General features: G+C 42.1%; 1 protein-coding gene across 1 annotated transcript in view; it reads right to left on the bottom strand.

The window, feature by feature from the left end:
- Positions 1–332: 332 nt before the first annotated feature.
- LOC104512194 (sodium-dependent neutral amino acid transporter B(0)AT1) overlaps positions 333–18,437 on the bottom strand; it is a gene marked incomplete at its 3' end in the record, with an annotated part of 19,736 nt that continues 1,631 nt past the window's right edge. Inside the window, exons 2-9 of the mRNA XM_010155082.1 lie at positions 10,364–10,504; positions 8,725–8,862; positions 7,284–7,465; positions 6,271–6,381; positions 5,420–5,532; positions 2,931–3,059; positions 1,266–1,422; positions 333–537 (exon numbers count right to left, since the gene is read on the bottom strand). Coding sequence (XP_010153384.1) covers positions 333–537; positions 1,266–1,422; positions 2,931–3,059; positions 5,420–5,532; positions 6,271–6,381; positions 7,284–7,465; positions 8,725–8,862; positions 10,364–10,504 — 1,176 coding nt within the window. The remainder of the gene's footprint in view (positions 538–1,265; positions 1,423–2,930; positions 3,060–5,419; positions 5,533–6,270; positions 6,382–7,283; positions 7,466–8,724; positions 8,863–10,363; positions 10,505–18,437) is intronic.

Genomic DNA, 18,437 nt, shown 5'->3' with positions numbered 1-18,437 from the left:
AGCCACTCATCCCCAAGCCTGTGGCGTTTCATGGGGAATGTTGCACTGAGAGAAATCCTGCTGGGATGAAGGACTCGGGTCCCCCAGCTTCCCAATGGAGGTGATGATAATCACCATGGGCAGGCTGACGGGTAAGCCTCAGGGTCAGCAGGCTCAGAAGGAGCCTCACAGGAGCTGCCCCGCTGGAGGACAGGCAGAACTCCTCAGTAGGTTATCTAGGAGCCTTAGGACCATGCCAGATCAGAAAGGAGATGAGTGGGGGGTTGATTTTTCAGCATACAAGCTATTCCCTGGGGAGGGGGGAAGTCACTTGTCTCTATAAAACCGCTTACCAGTAACAAGTTCCTTAGGCACTCTGGGGGGTATGATCTTAAGATCTTGTAACGGCACGAGCACGCCTTCCATATTTCCAAACATAGATGACAAACCCAAGCAGAAGAGCATGATGAAGAAGAGGATGGACCACAGAGGTGAGACCGGCATTTTGGTGATAGCTTCCGTGAAGACAATAAAGGCTAGGCCAGTTCCTTCAACTCCCTGTGGAAGAATTCAGAAGCTCCAAAGTTAGGCTTATTAACACCAACCAGCACTTAAATTTACACTGGCATTGGCTGGACTTGGTGTGCGCTGCACCATGCCGCAATACTTGGGCTTTTTGTTTCCACAAAGACTTCCTAACGCAGCCTTATATTTACTGTAATTATAATACATATTCTATTTCATGGAATTTTATGGACGCCTATTTTCACCTGCAATCCGCCGCCTTTTAAACCAAATAAAAAGGTGTATTTAATTCTTCCTGTAACTTCCCCCCCCCCCGTTGTCAACATCCATTCTTTTTTTGCAGTGACACGTTCGTACTGATGGGGTCAGGGCTTGCTCCAGCTGCTTCCTCACTCTGGGAGCCTCTTCCCTCATCACCTTGTCCCTGTGCGGCTGCAACCAGCTAGTTCCAGAGAAATACCTGCTGCTATTTTGCCAGCTGCGTGAGGTCAGCCTAGAAAGCTTGTGGTTTTAGTTACTAGTCTGACAGATTGCCAATACTAGTCAGAGGAATTAAACAGTTTATCTCTTCAAAAGCAAAACGGGGTAAAAAAAAAAAAGTAATTCTTCATCTCAAGAGCATTCCAAGCCAATTTCAATCAATCAGTGGAAATATATAAGAAAACAACAACCTCAGAAGAAAATGCATTAGGCAATTTTAAAATTGCTGTGCATTCCTACTGTGTTTATGGTATCAATATCAGTCAGGGTGTTAAACTTACATCATTCAGGAAAGTTTCCAGATCACAGGTTTCAAAATTCAGGTTTGCAAACTTCATCGGATCAGTCATGTTACATAGCTGCTGCATTTGTTTAAAGTTATCTTGGGTTACATTACCTTCTGGCAAATCAAATGCATTCATCAGGGTGAGAATATTTCTGAAAAAGTGAAATACAAGTAACTTGAAATTATTTACTTTAAGCTTCCTCAGGATTCGTTTTTGCCATCGAGCAAGTTATTCAGAGCACAATATAAAGACGCAAAGGCAGCAATGTTTCTGTTGGTCAAGATCAGATTTTGAGACTGGGAAGTCCAGCAGCTTTGTGCATGTGCAATTCTTTGTTTCTTCTTCCAAGGTGAGTCTGATACCGTCTGTCACGGCACAGCTGACAGCTAAATGGATAGTCACGCCAGGGTCCTGTGCCGAAATGACGTGCCCATCTTTGCACGGCAGACTGGGCACCAGTTCCCAGACTGGGCAGCTTCTGGGCATGTGTAAGGTGCCTGCAGTTATGTATCATGCACTTTTACAGCTGATGTGGAGGCACTTGACTGGAACCTGTAGGGTCTGGCAGCCCCGATGAGAATAGAGTCTGAATTCCTCTGGTAAATTTAGGTACCCCTGATGAGGCCTAAGCATTGGAGCCCTCCAGAGGCAACCTAAATACAGAGCTGGCACAGGGACCAGGATGTATTACATTCATGCCATATGTCCACTCAGCAGGCATCGATTATTGTGATTATTTTCTTTTTTCAGTGTTTCTAGACAATTTTCCAGTGGTTGGTAGAGCTTCATCTAATGAATGAAAATGGGAAGAATTTAATTAATTACTTCGGGTGATTTCCCAGTGTTCTATGGGAACCCGAGGTGCCTCCACTGTGACCCAGCTGTGGCCAGGACTCTGCAGGACTGTCAGAACAGCCTGGTCATGGGGAGCTTCCTGAAAACAGGCCGTGCTTTCCGTGGCTCATTGCAAGTGATCTCCAAGGCAGACTGCATGGCCACCATGTCAGGACACCTTTGAGGATTTGACATCAGCCATAGTAGAAAGAGCAGCAGCAGCAGCAGCAACCTAATACCCTTTGTTTGTTTGCTTGTTTTTGAAGAATGTAGTGTAAAATTCCATTATTTACAGAACCAGTTTTATTGAAACTTGCCTTATCCAGTTAAGTAAATACATTCCTTCACAACATGTTTCATATACATTGTTGAAATTATTAATTTTTCACATTTACCTCTAAAACTTTAGATATTCTAGCATGTTTTAGTGAAATCACAAACTGGATCTAGCTTTATGTAAATAGAAATTGTTAGATAAACTGCAGCTACATTTGAAAGAACTGTTTAAAAAACAAATCCAACACATTAAAATATGGAATATCCTCTTCTTCCCTGGTTGCTTTTTGGATATATCAAGGAATAATGTAAAATATGGTTGCTTATGCAACCTTTATCTAGGAAATAAGGTGGCTCAAATAATTATCACTCCCTATGGGGTTGATACCACATGATTTAAATTTTTTGAAGTAATGAGTGGTCCGATACCATGTGGATCAGGAGCTGCAATTGTTCAGAAATATTAAATCCATTATCAGGCTAACAGAGGTGTCTCAGCCAAACACATACCTGTATAATCTGGGGTTTGGGTTTTTTTCAGTAACTTACTTGTCAAAACAGTCATCGTATCTTTCTGTGGCTCTGAATCCAATAATGGAGTATATGACAGTTGCCGCATAGATGGATGTGAAGCCATTGATCACTGAGATAATCAGGGCATCTTTCTCACAGTTATTGCTGCAATTCAAAGAGAAAGAAAGAATTGATTTCAAACACATTCCTATAACAAATACTAAAAACTGGCTACTGAGACTAACAGAGAAGTAGTCTACAGATGCCTACGTGCACCAGTATGGTCTCTAAGAATAGACAAGTACAGCTGTTAAAGACAGATTTAGTGAATTAAAAATTGATGTCTTAAGCAATTTAATAGCTATGCTTCCCCTCCCCGCCCCCCAAATAATCCTATTCATAAGGAATAACTGTGAGTTGTTTCCATGTCTGGCTCATGGAAAGAATACCATGAAGGGAAAAAAGAGTAGTTCCTCTTCATGCCTGGCATGCATGTCAGCAGACATACACTGGCATAAGCATACTTTATCTGCTGGGGTGTTGGTGAAAGATTTGGGTTTGAATTTGGACAGTCAGAAGGGAAAAACGGGACCAAAAGTTTCCATAGCACTTTGGTATGGTGAAGTTGCAGTAGCCAAGAGCACTTGGGAACAGTTTCATTTGATTGTTGGAAAGATGATTCAGAATGTCCTCAAGTTTTGGAAACACGATGGAACATTACGCTGATATGGTCAGTGAGACAAGCTACTGCACTGGGAAAGTTAAACTGCTTTGTAGAGAATTCTCTGCTGCATATCTGTGCTAAGATGAAAAAATTGCAGAGCCAGAAAGAGGCTTTTGTCTGAGAGAGAAGATAAAGAATCAATATTAAATTAGTTAATGGTTTTATGAGAAGGCTGTAAAGCTCTAGATATTGTATTTCTCTTGGGCACGAGAGGGCTGTTGAGATTAACTTGATGTTGTCATATTTAACTTTCTGATCACCTTCAAGAGGAAAGGAAAGACAAGCCTGTCCATCCAAGACCTGTGACACCTCATTTATAGCATTGAAAATACATTTCTAGTGGGCAGAAAGCATTGAACTAAAATTCCTTGCTACACTCTTGTGTCAGTTCTTTCACTCTAACGTGAGATTCTAAGTGACAGGCTTGATATACAAATATTTCCTCCCTTTAGAGAAAGTAAGATGCTCAAGCTCCTCCTGGTTATGAATGAGTGAATCTCTGATGGTATTAAAATACCTCACGGTATTTACTGAGATATTTCTATTCCCAAACCACCTGGGAGCAGAGTCACTCACACCTGGTCCAGCTGGTGCTGGACTGCAGGTTGCCCAACACCACAGTGTAACACTATGGTATTTTAACTTTTTTTTCTTATATCTCCATGGGAATTTCATTACTTTCTGCAGTTTCTTCCTTAAGTTATGGATGATTGACAAGTGAAGGACTGTGGCCTGGTGTCACAGCCCTGTGTGTTGGAAAAGTAGGAGGACACTGCTCCTTTTCTTTGGGTCTTTTGGAAAGATGCAGTAAAACATCAGTGGGTTATCCACATTCTTCTCAACACAAATCCAAAGCACAGGCTCATAGTAGTTTCTGTGAAATAATTAACTCTATCCCAGCCAAAACCAGCACAAGAACATTACCAGCCCTGCTCCTCATGGTTGTAGGAACATTGACTTGGACCTGAAGCGGGGCTTGTCATCTCACACTGAGACTTGCAGGCACCAAAAGTTCCAGATGAACTTTTGAAAACCATCTGAAATCAAGAGTGGTGTCAGGGAATTACATCAGCCACTGAAATGCTGGTGTGGTGTGGTCGAACCTGAGCCAAAACTGAAACACAGGTTTCTGAATACGTAAGTAAAACTTAATTCAGAGACATTCATCAAAAGTATTAGGTTCAGGGAATGCTGCGTAGTTTGTCTTTCAAGAGGACAGTGCTGAAGGGATGGAAGGCACCAAGAGGCACTGATGGCTGATCCTGGGAGGGTGAGTGTAGAATATAGCACCATGTTGTGATTTGCTGAGCGGGTCATTCCCTGGGTGATGGGAGTTGGTACTCCATCTCTCCCCTGGCCCCGCCGCATGTAAAAAGGGAGGAACTGAATTTGAATTTCAAAACTCCTGGATTTATCTTCTAACCTCTAAGCAAAAGATTTAAACCATGGTCTGTAAATTGCTTTGAAATGTGTGTACCACCACCCAGCTCCAACAGTGTGCAGAGAGAGGGCAGAACTGAGCACTCCGGCAAAGGAAGCTCCTGCTCATCAGCTGGCGGTGGGCAGCCAGTCCCCTTCTTTCTTCTGTGCAACACCACATCTTTCTGCAGGAGATCAGCCAGCACTGGAACCTGAAATCCTGGCTCGGGAACTAGGATCAGGCAGAGATGTGCCTTACATAGCTAAAAGGATGCTGTCCCGGTCCCAAGTAATTACTTGTAACAGCAGGGCAGAAGTGGATATGCCTCGTTTGGAAGAATAAAATATTCATATAAACTTTGGCTTTTTCCTGGCTACTTACTGAACAGAGTTGTAACTGGAGAATGAAATGAGGCCTCCAAACGCCAGGGAGAAGGAGTAAAACACCTGAGCACCCGCATCCAGCCACGTCACTGGGTTAGCCAGCTCAGTAACCTGAGGCATCAGACATACAGCTTTAAGCATACACAACATTGCTATTTAGACTGAATATGGGGGATTTAAAACAATAATTAAAGCAAGAACATTAACTGTGCAGAGCTCACAATTTTTGAAGAATGTTTACAGGTCAAAACTTTTGTCAAACTTACTTTTTTCCCCAAAAGAAAAACTATGCGTATGCTTTCCACAAGTATTTTGAAAATCGATAAACAAATTACTTTCCATAGCTGACAGCAACTGTGCCTGTTTCCGGAAAAAGTGTTTATTATTTAGCATTAATAATGTCCATTCAGAGGTCTTCTCAAGGAAAGCTAAACCCTTTTTAATTTTGTTTAAAAACTGTTGTATGGTTAAACCATTCTTTAAGGTCCTGTGTCCGTATAGCCATACTATATGTCGGTTCTACTCCCAACTGGACCATGTGTGCTTTCAAGTTAGACTCATCCTTACCCAGAATACAGGAAAAGAAAGCAAGCTCCCTTAAGGCAACTCCTTTGCACTGCTGTGATCCTTCATTTTCTGAAACGGGTTTTGATTAAGAGAGGGAATGCGTGTGTGAGTGTGTGTATGTGTATATTTTATATCTGATGCAAAGGATTCACCTCCCACAGTCAAGACTCTAAAGGTGTCTGTTTGAAAAGTCGGAAAAAGGGGACTAATTTTCAATCAGTTGTTAATGGCAGAGCGAACTACATCGTGTTTCACTAAGGGATGAACCACACAATGACTTACATTAGGGGTGAAGAGATACACAATTCCATTGGTTGATCCTTTCAGTGTCAAGCCACGGATGAGAAAAATGGTAAGCACAAGGTATGGAAGAGTTGATGTTACATACACGGCCTGCACAAGAAGCATGTAAATAAAACACTCAAATGAAACTGAACACTTGACTAAAACCAACACCACAGGGAAAAAAGAGAGGAATAAACATGGTACTGTGACTGCAAATGGCAAGTTTCAAGCGAGTCAGAACATACTACAGGGCATTGTTCAAGAGTAGGTGCGGTGCATTTTGATAATAAACGTTTTTGCAGTTACCATGCTCTATAAAGACAAAATGTCATTGTTGAAATTCAAGTCAGATCATTCAAAAGAAGCATAAAAAATAAACTACACTGAGATCAGGTTGATGCTGCTGATGCAAGGATGGGCTCTTAGGGCTTCGCTGGGCAGCAGAACATTGGTCAGTCTTAGAGAGATAATACTAAGAACCAGCACAAACCCAAATAAATATGTACATGTATGCTTTGAAGAGAATGGCCATAGCAAAAAACAGAGTCCCTCAATCCTGCAATAAAGGTTAACGTTAAGGTGGTAACTGCTAAAGAACTACTAGCACCTATAAGAACAAAAAAGGTGGATATCTCACAAAAACCTACTCATAAATGCAATCCAATCAAATTAAATCAAATTGAATTAAATCAAATTGAATCAAATTCAAGGCCAGGCTGGATGAGGCTTTGAGCAACCTGGTCTAGTGGAAGGTGTCCCTGCCCATGGCAGGGGGGTTGGAACTAGATGGTCTTTAAGGTCCCTTCCATCCCAAACCGTTCTGTGATTCGACGAATTCCATTTCATCCAGTTTCCTTCTTCAAAAAGCAGCCCCAGCAATGACACACAAAATTTTACACATGATTTTACTCAAGAAAGAATCAGTTTCTACAGTATGATTAAGTCTGCGTGAATAAGGAATCACAACAGTAGAATGAATACAATCTCATAAAAAAAACAAACGAGAGTACCTTTCCTGTTGTTTCGATGCCTCTGATTGTGCACACGTACAGGACACCCCATGCGCACGTTAAACATAACAAAAGCCACCACTGTATACTGCCTGAATCGTCAATGGAAGTGGAGATATTTAAAGTTTCTCTGTACCAGAAATAATCCACAGGAGAGCTCTTGGAACACTCTGCTATGTAATCTGTAACCACAAAACAGTTTTCATTCTGTATGTCATTTTTTTATCTTGAAAAAACCAGGCAGTTAAATAACAAACACAAGTGTTCTAAATTATACTACCTAATGCCAATGAATTTGTTGATGGCAAATTTCAAATTCCTAGAGTCTGGTTTCATGGAAAAATGAGAGATATAAGAGAGAATTTTTTTAACAGTGATTTTAATACAGAATTTATTGTTATTTCTGTTAATTCAGCCATACGGATAAAATCTTTGAGGGTCACTCAAAGACTCTTCTGTCTTTATAGTGTTTCTTTTTTCCTACAAAATTGTGAGGCTAGAATCCTCTTGTGCCAAATAAAGCGTGGAGAGGGTTCCTGAGTATAAATGTATGTATATTGCATGGAATATCTTCTTTTTAGCAGAAGAAAAGCAGTTAGGCAGATGTTTTTCAATGACTGTACACTTCCTACCTCATCTTAGAAAAAAACCCAAATGACTTTGCGCTTTCCGCATGCATCCTGCTCTTTCTTGTCTGATGGAGCTTGGGCACCTGCCCACAGCTTCCTGCAGCCAAGCGGCTCTTCCCCTCCCACAGCTCCTTCAGCTCAGCAATACTTTGTCTTTCTCTTTGGTGGGGCATGGTTCAAGGTCTTGTCGGCTCAGGTTGGATTCCCCGCTCCCTGCAATGCGCTGACCTGTGCAGTATTCTGCCCGGGCCTGCCCTTAAATGAGGCTTTTTATACTTATTCTGGGAGGAGAGGAGCAAAGCTGTCTGACGGGCGGGTCACTGACCCACCAGAAAAACCCGCTTCATACAGTTTCATGCAGGGCTGACTGCAGAAAGCAAAGCTGCTGTCACCCAGCAGCCTCCAAGGAGCTGTAGACTGTTGTCATTTTGAGATACAGGTGTTCCACAGGGATTATGCATCTCTCACGGAGGGCTCTTGATGAAGAGATGGATGGAACACATTGTCCAAATCTGGAAAATGTTAATGTTTATGCTAGGCCTGCACTTTGTGAATATTCTGTATGTACACATACCTGTCAAAATCAACCCCGAAGTTTCATGTAAAAAGTCTAAGTTTGTCTTAAAGATTAAGCATTGATCACATTTTATATAATGTGAATTTTTACAAAACGCAAGTATTAAAACAGCACAATCTTCCTGACAGGACTGCCATGCCTTACTGTTGTTTTACAGAAACAGGCTGGATTAGGCTAATCGCTACAAATGGAAAAATGTGCTGCGCAACAAAATACATTCTTTCATAAAATATACCTGTTCTGTTGTCATTGAGAGGACAGCTACTCCAAGGCAGGGGCTCTTGGAAGGAGTTGAAGAAATACCACATTACCCAGGCAATAATAGTGTTATAATACAGACCCACCAGGAAGGATACAAACATTGCCGCTATGCCTGAAAAAAATAAAATCAGAACACAGTGTAAATTTCAATACTCTCAGTCTTCAAGACATATCGATTATATGGTATGAGCCTCAATCTTCCCCCACTCTCCTCCCCACCCTAATTCTATGGTCTGTAGCCTTTCCTCTTTCCTCTCTTTATTTGGATGTAGGTGGATTCACTACCTGAAGGTTGGACAGGTGAGTCCTACATAGCCGTACAGCCCAAACCTGCTGTGGGACTGAATCTGACACCCACTTAGGAGCCAACATCATGGGTACACTAACACCCTACAGCCACTACACTACCCTGTGCAGAGTCTTGTCCATTGCTATCTAGGGAGTTTGGGAGGCTGGTTACATGTAAAGCTCAACTGACTTGGGGTTTTGCCTAAATGAGACCCAAATTGTCACTGCAGAGGTCAGGGGAGGTGTTTGGCTAATCTTTCTTGTATGGGATGGATAGGTGTCAGGAGGCACGGTCTGTGAAATGGTGCAGGATTCAAGCTGGTATCTCTCCTCCACTTGCTCCCAAGTGATCGACCTCTGGTGACTTCTCTGGCAGATAGTAAAGGTTAATGATTAACTCCTGAGTGCTCTTAGATTCCAAAGAAGTTTGAAAAATTCCAGATGCAATGAACAAAAATCTTTTGTAACTGATTTACAGGTGCAGCAGATGTCAACAACACTCCTAACTGGCTGTGTTTCTTCCCTTTCAAGTGTGTGGGAATCACAGAATCGCCGAGCAGCCGAGGAGGGAAGTGACCTCTGGAGATGATCTGGTCCAAACCCCTGCCCAGGACCATGCCCAGGCACCTTTTTGCTGTCTCTAAGGATGGAGACTCCACAACCTCCGTGTGCAATCTGTGCCAGTGGGCAGTCACCTTCCCAGTGTTTCCTGACGTTCAGATGGCACATCCTCTGTTTCCCGAGTAATGCAGTGTCGGCGGAGTTTTTAATGCTGTGTTTGCACCATGCTGCTTTTACTACATTGTCAGGCAGAGGGTTTGAACACTCAGAAGTCTAATACAGATGTGAAGAAGCATTTTTGCAAAACACTGTCTCCATGGCTTTCAGAGCGGTACCTCTCTCAGATATAAGATAGTAACATTACATGGAGGTGAAGGCCAGTAGAGCAGCTGAGCAAAAGATTCAACCATTAATTTTCCACAGAACAGTTACAGAACAAAGTTTTGGCCCAGTTAAACAACCATCCTAATGGCAAAAACAGCCAATATCTATGAATACAGAAAATATCTCTGAAGCTTGAAATTGGTCTCAGATTAGAGGAAGGTTACTGGAGCCATAATTCCTGGGAACGTGGACACAAAATCGCCATAGTGCCTTAGAATGCTTAGTGTGACGTATCAGTGAAGAGTTAGTGAAAAGGAAAAAGGAACAGATCCCAGAATTTCTTATGGCTCGCTAGAATAAAAGCATGTTTTGCTCTTCAGGTTATCAGTTCAGAGACTTGGGCTTTCCCATGTGGCTTTTTGTATCATCTTCAGACTTACCAACCCCTTTCAGGGTGGGGTGAATAGAGCTCCAGACGCCCACACTGCCTTTCCTCAGCCTTTGGCCAATGGCAAACTCAAGATGAAGCAGGGGGATACCCTCCAGGACTAGCAAAATCAGGAAAGGGATCATGAAGGCTCCTGAAATAGATAAGAAAACAACAACAAAAAAAGATGTTTCCCATCAATGAAGTACTACAATAAACCACAAACTTCAGTTCTGAGAGCTTGTGAAACAGCTAGTCAGCTGTAGGCATACTTGTGGAAACATTTCTCCAGTTTCTGAGCACTGCTTTTGCCTGATTGCCCAAGCAGGGGACTTCCTTACGTATTGTGGTTTCAGGTAGGAATTCTTATTTTTCCCAAGTGACAAACATAAACACAAATTATACACGCCCAAGGTTAAACTTTGAAGAAGACAACTTTGGATTGCAAGTGGAGGAAAGGTAGTTACTTTCCTGGAATTACTTCCTTTTTTTCCTGCAAAAGGTTATGGGTTTATAACTGTGAATCATGCAAATTACACAAAGTAGTTCAAAGAACTAAGCAAGATGCCTCGAAAGATTAGGCAGGAGCCTGGGTCTGTCTACATAAAATAACAAATAACTTCCTTGCAATTGTGTTCAACAGCTATTATGTTTGAGTAGAAGACTTCTGAAGTTCAGGGTTCAAGTTTTGTTAATTATGACAAGGCTGGTCAGTATAGGACAAATTTTATAAATTAAATTTTTGCTGAATAAAGTGTACCTCAGAGACGGAGAAAACATGTAACACCACAGTGGAATACCAAAGTGCAGAGTCAAATGCTTGAAAATTGCTACATACTGACTTTATGGTTATCTATCATTATAAAACTTCTTTAACTTCCTAATAATAGGCAGTAAATAATATAAGTGCATTTAAAAAAATGCAAATCAGTATGTGAACAGTTCAGATCTGGGTATTTGCTGACTTCTTCCTCATGTATGCGATGAAAATCAGGTAACAGTGAAAGAGGAAATCTGAAGAATGGAAACTATTGTTTTGAAATCAAGGCAGCAGGATGTTTTTTGGAAGAGCTGAACTGCATGCTTCTCTGCTCCATGGGGTATCTTCTTGATGTTGTCTACACCAGGGTTTTAGAAATGACAAGTACTGCAAAGTCTCCTTTTTCTTTAATAAAGTCTGCTGAAAACCATGTTGTTGTATCAAGTGACCCCTATTATAAAGAAATTGGCCAGCTGTGCTTTTTGCTTTCCACTCCCATGGAATTCAAGTAATGCTAGTTACTCACCTGTCTTTCATTGACATTTTTAAGATTTACTAATCAAAATCAGTAGTTTTTAATACATAAAAGGCTATTCCAAATGCTGACAATTTGAAAATACACATGCCACACATCTAATGACTGTTGAACCAGCAAATGTATTTTTTGTTGAAGCCAGTTGACAAAGGTAGTTGTGTATATGTGATATTCTCAGATTTCAGTAAAGTATGTTGTTTAGCAGCACAAAAACATCTTACTAAAGATTTAACACTTTTCAAAATCGGTGTAGCTCAGCTCATATGCATTAAGAACTATCACTGTAAAACCAGAGACTGACAAACTGAAGTGGTTTCAAAGGGGAGAGAAGAATAAATGACTTTTTGAATGTATTTTTAATTAGTGAAAACCTGAACTTATTATGAATTGTTATTTGTACAGAAGTTTGCTAAACTTCTGACTCTGCTGACTCTTCCTCTTTTTCTTTTGTGTTAGTCCGTCACTTTTGGAAATGGATGGTATGGACATCATCATTTGTTTTCTTCCCCACTTCTCACAACTACATTCCCTTCTCCAGAGACCACGTAGTCCTTGCAAGAACAAAAGCCTTACAGTAGTGGAGAGCAGCTACCTGTTACATCTAGGAGCCTCAAGCTGGTGCTCTCTCACCTTGGAAGAAAGTGGCTATTTTGCAATGCCAGAAAGAAATGAAGGATGGTGGTCCATCTTAGATCTGAGGAGACTAAACTCCTCTAGTTGCAAATCCAAACTTAGCACTGTGGTTTTAGCTGAGCTATCATTACAAATGGTATCAGTGCTAAAGCAATCACTTCCTGACTCGTGTCTTTCTGAATATGTATTTTCACATCACAAACGTGAAACACATAGGTCATATTTCAATTTTATAGGTAGTAGGATCACTTCCAAAACAAGGTTCTTCCCTTCTGCCTTTCCTCCACTCCAGGGACTTCTACAAAATCACTGGCAGCAGGAGCAGCTCGTGTCACAGAATCACAGAATCACAAAGGTTGGAAAAGTCCTATAAGCTCATCCAGTCCAACCACCAACCCATCACTATCATACCCACTGCACCATGTCCTCAAGCACCACGTCTACACACTCCTTGAACACCCCCAGGGATGGTGACTCCACCACTTCCCTGGGCAGCCTGTTCCAATCCCTGACCACTCTTTCAGTGAAGAAGTTTTTCCTAATATCTAATCTAAGCCTCCCCTTACACACCTTGAGGGCATTTCCTCTTGTCCTATCACCAGTTACCCGGGAGAACAGACCAGCACCCGCCTCCCTACAACCTCCTTTCAGGGAGCTGTAGAGAGCGATAAGGTCTCCCCTGAGCCTCCTCCGCTTTAGGCTAAACACCCCCAGCTCCCTCAGCCGCTCCTCACAGGACGTGTGCTCCAGACCCTCAGATGTAACAGGGCAGTTCTCTCTCCATGCCTTGTTGGCTGGCTGCTGAAAGGTGACTACACCAGTAACGGTGGTGTACGCTTCAGCTGCCTGTGCTCCAGGGTCATTGTGGAGGATGCAAAAGTCTTACCCAACTCTGACAGAGGTACTGGGATTTGTTGAAACTGTGTCAGTCTCAGTCATTGCAAGGAACTAATTCCCTCTGTCCTTTCACATGGTTTCTGGCATTTCCAAAGTTTTGTCCCATTTTGCCTGTATAAACTGGCTTAGCTGTGCTGGAACGTGCACAAGTGTGCACGTAAGGACCCCTCTTCATATGATTAGACATACAATCAACGCAGATTTGGGTTCATAGAGTTTGTTCTCTATGGATACCCCAACTTATTTCACCTCTCCCAACTGTTTTGTTCTTGCTTTCATAGAAAACAGGATTTTTGCAGTGTATGCAAAAATCCCTCTCACTGTTGAGACCTGTCCCCTTACATCCCCATGGCTTGCTTTCTACATGGGAGGGTCAGTGGGACAACCTCCACACACAGAGTCCCTGGCCTTTCACAGACACAAAGATAGCTGTATCTATGCGTGGAGCTGCAAGCACCCAAAAATACATCGTGGGCTCCAATCTCATGTCAGATGGGCACACAGTTTCCCTCCTGTCACACTGTCCAGAAACCCTCATGGGGTTAAGATGATAAAAGGAGAAGATAATTGTGTTTACAACAGCAATTTTTAGTTCCAGAGCATTCTCTCTGCTTTAAACCCAAGACACCTCCTAAGCGTCTGAAACTTGAACCTACAGAGTTTATAGGGCTGCTCCATCTGGATCTTTTTAGCTCCACTTTTGGATGCAGGCTAGGTCTCTGCGCTACCACAATGTCACTTCCCTCTGGTGAAGCCCTTCCTCAGCAAGGGTAGTAATTAAGTCCAGAAGATGGATCTGTACTGTTACCTGATGCAAATACTCCTCATTTGCAGTCAGGGTAAGTCCTTGTCACCCTTTGAAACTCAACCTGCAGTGATTTTAGATTGTCTCTTGATGGACTGGCAGTTAGTGCTGCTAAGGCGCATTGCTTAACCATCTTTGCTCCTAATGGAGACATGTCACTTTTTGTTTTCATCAGGTCACAGTAAGATCACTTAAGGACTTGATTAGAAATTCCTCCCGGTCAAAGATCTTGTTGTGTAAGGAAATAGACAGCCTTTACAGTCCTTTCAATCTACAACCACTTGTTGCTTATCATACCTGTCGAAGAAGATATTTTTTTTTGGCAGTTACCATCTCTGTTAGCAGAAGGGAGGGAAGATCCGGCTGTTTCTTATGAAGCAATAGAAGCATTTCCCTTAGAAAGCACTCAAAGGTAGTCTCAACTTTTCACTTTCAGTACAAAACAGGCTGATCGATATTCTGATTTGGGCTCCAACTCTTCCATGCTCGAGACGTTCTTGAAAACCCTAAATGCAAACCTCCACTCACACAGCTCTAGCAGTCTGAGTAGACATCACGCTCACCCTCCGGGATAGCAGGATTTGGCCACAGCACTGTCTCTACTGCACAGTGCATCAAATGTCCTGCAAGAGCCTCAGCACTGACCCATCTTCTGTGGTGGACATGCCACGAGTGCTCTACCGACCTCCGGGGGTTTCCTGAGGTCTCAAGAGACTTACAGAGGTACCTTCATTAAGATACCATGAAGGAAGTCTCTAAGCATGACACATCTTGGACAGAGGATTCAGATAAAGGGACTTCGTGACCTTCCTTGCACAGCCACAAAAAAGAGAAAGGATGCCCTTCACGGAGCCATCTATCACAAGAAAAAGGTGTGCTGTCCGACCATGTGCTTACAGCTCCCCAGCTCCCTCACTACCTTGGAACCACTGGGAAACAAACTTCAGGTCCTGGGATAGGCAAAAATGGAGAAGGTGGGTCTCCAGCCACCCCTTTTGTTATCAGAGACATGAAGTATCTGGTGTACAGGTACACACACAGTGCAGAATCCCTATGCAATATTCGTATGCAAACAGATACAACTAGAACATTTCTAGCTTGAAGGCTAGCCATGTAGAGTAGGGCAGCTCTGACGAGTTAAAAATGCCAGTTGTGCCATGTCAGAACTGGACAAATAAGTACAACTACCTATATTTAGCTGTTGGAATATTGGTATATCTCCAAGAGAAATAAAATGGCAGTTCTCAATTTCGTATGCTACTTCTTTTCTCTTTCTTAGGTTCTTCTCTTTCCAGGCTTCAATTCTAACAGCCAGCTCATAAACCCAACTCTGCTGTATTTTCCATTTCTCTGTTTCTCCTCAACCTTTCTGAAAGAAGCTATAATGGAGAAATAAGTGATAATGACTCTGCAAAGCTGCTCTTTGGGACATTAAAAAAAAAAAAAATCAATGCTTTTTAAGCTGTCACAGTTTTATGAACCTAACAAATAAACCAATGATCTGAAAATAAATGCTGTATAGATGTATATAAACAATGAGTAATCTTCCAGTCTGAAAAGCTTACAGCTGAGATATTAGATTCTCATCCTGTTTCAGTACTTCAGAACACATAGTATTTGGTTTGAATATCTGTAGAGCTATTACTCTTCCTTTAATCTAAGACCTTCTAGTGTGAAATTGAAAAAATTATAATTGTTTTCACATAATTCCTCATGGAGGGAAGACAGGTAGGCTTCAGACGGAAATGTTTTTCTATACTACCATATTCTTAGACCTCAAATGTAGTGAGAGTACCCGTACCAGTGAGGAACTGCTGATGTCATTACTGCCACTTCATTCGGCGTGGCATGCACCGAGATGAAAAAGTTCTCCCTCACACAGTGGCAAGGTTTGCTGCAGACATATGCGAGCTGCAGACTTAAAGACTTGGTTTTTAACAGTGATTTAAACATTAAATATACATCCTCTTTTTTATAATACTCATCAGGGATGAAACAAAAATGTTTAGCTGTTGATTAAATGACACGTTGCTCAATAAAGGTTAAACAAAAGCTGTTTGTAATGTCAGAGATAGCTATCAAATGAAAGGAAATTTCAATCTCATTAAGCTGGTGAAAGCACTGAGGCAAACATCGTAGGTTTTACATTGTTTGTATATTGAAATCTAGTTCGCTTCTGGTAATGATGTATTTTACAACTTTTCAGAGGTGAAAGGGATAAAATGTGCTTTACTAAATTTCATGGAGGTAAATATTCCATTTTAAAAAACATGAACTCATATTCTATGAAAAGTAAGTAAATTATGTAACCACTGATTTCTTTTGGTATACTTGGGTATCGCAATGTTAACAAACTGCCACGGTGGTGTATTTAGGAAGAAGCAGCACTCAAATAATTCTAGATTTAACTTCAAACATCTGAAAACAAGAGTTGTCTATAAACTCAGTGTTCCTAACTATCTCACTACAGTCCATTTGCAGAGAAAAAAAAAAATCCACCTTCCCTGAAGTCCAGGTAATACAAGGGTAAATTTTATACTGCGCTATAGTCCGTTTGTGTTTCGTGAGGGATATAAAATGTGAAAACACTGATTCATAAAGCAGGTGAACATCCAACCTCATTTGGGAGTGTCCTTGCTGAAATACTGCCTACATCCTTGCTACCAGACCTCACCTGTGCTAAATTACTCCAAACGTTCATCAATATAACTCTTATTTCAAAAAGAAACAAGTTAAGGCAGTAAAGCCAACCCTCAGAAATTAGAAACTACTTTAATGAGGTAGTCCATGTGACCTTGATTCTGCATGCATCTTATTAGACAATGCCTTATTATGCGAGCACACAGGACATTTTCTCATCCCCTGAAGATACTTACTGTGTGGTAAATAGCTGTATTTTTTTTTCCCTCTCTCTTAATGCACAGCCATAACCCACCATCATATCCGAAGTGAGCTTTAGGGCTCTATAAAATAATCACACCAGGGACAGACTGAGGAGCAGCATAATCCCCATCTGTGGTCCTGCTGCTCTGCAGCCAGGAGTCAGCAAAGACATAGCTTGGACACTAAGTGTGAAAACGTACACCATCCAGGGTAAAGGCACTGCACAGACTAGGGGAAAAGGGAGTTTCCCTCGTGTGCTCATGAGTGTCGTGTGTGGTTTTTATTAGTTAACTTGGAAGAATCATAGAATCACAGAATGGTTTGGGTTGGAAGGGACCTTAAAGACCACCCAGTTCCAACCCCCCTGCCATGGGCAGGGACACCTTCCACTAGACCAGGTTGCTCAAAGCCTCATCCAGCCTGGCCTTGGACACTTACAGGGATGGGGCATCCACAGTTTCTCTGGGCAACCTGTTCCAGTGCCTCACCACCCTCTCAGGGAAGAACTTCTTCCTGATATCCAATCTAAACCTCCCTGCTTTCAATTTAAACCGAAGAAGATGCATAACGTTGCAGCTTTCCCCGACTCTGTTATAAGGGCACATCTGTGTCCCTGAGTGAGCCACACAAATGTAAAGATGAATAAATCACCTTGGCCACCATGTTGAGCGGCAAAGACCAAGGCAAAACTTGTCAGAAATGCCTAGTAAATCCATATTTCCAACCGGAGGTAGCTGAAGCCAGACCTAAGAGTGTCTGTGCAGAGACGATGCAGAAGGCTGCATCTAGTGGGTGTTTGCTATGCTGTGAGCATGGCTGAATAGGAATCAGAGATGCAGGAGCCAGAAAAATCTCATGAGGTGGAAAATGTCAACACCAAACCATCTTCAGAAACAAGAATTTCAGGATCTGTTTTTACAATATGGGTAGTTACACGTTAAAATGCACACCTGTCCATCCAAAGAACAGCAAGAACCTTTTTTTTTCTGACTAGAGGGAGAAATTGGAGAACAAGCACTGTAATGAGAGGATGGCAGTGGTGGCAGGAGCTGGATTTAGACCTACGAGGAGAGGCTGAGGTGCACTGAACAGCAGGGAAAGAAGAGGGGCTGCACAACAGCTCTCCACCCTCACGTGTGATGAAGTTAAGGAGTCGTTTCCAAGAAGCCACGGGAAGGCACTGCTGCCCGCTCTGATGGATTGATATGAGTCACAGCACTTGGTGTTATGCAGAAGAATTGATAGGGAAAGTAGCACCTCTGGCTACAGGGACACACATCTCTCCAGTAGCTCTACCCCCAGAGCCAGGTATGTAATTTATTTGCTATATGCAGCGTTTCAACTTCTGCTTAAAATTTGCGTGAGAGAGTCCCAGGGAAAAAAGAAACTGGGGATAACGGCTGTTAGTGTTCCTGAGCAAGGAGAAGCCACAGGATGATGAGAAAGAAAAATAATTGCTGCCAAAGGGTCAATTAAAACACAGTGCTGAGAGAGACACACAAGAAATTCATAAATCTTCACTGACATCAGTCAGAAAACCATGGTCCATATGAAGTTCTTCATTGGATGTTAAT

Source organism: Eurypyga helias, unplaced genomic scaffold, assembly GCF_000690775.1.
Source record: "Eurypyga helias isolate BGI_N326 unplaced genomic scaffold, ASM69077v1 scaffold37270, whole genome shotgun sequence".
NCBI lineage: Eukaryota > Metazoa > Chordata > Aves > Eurypygiformes > Eurypygidae > Eurypyga > Eurypyga helias.
Note: the sequence above shows the minus strand (reverse complement) of the source record. Positions and strands in the feature narration are given on the sequence as shown.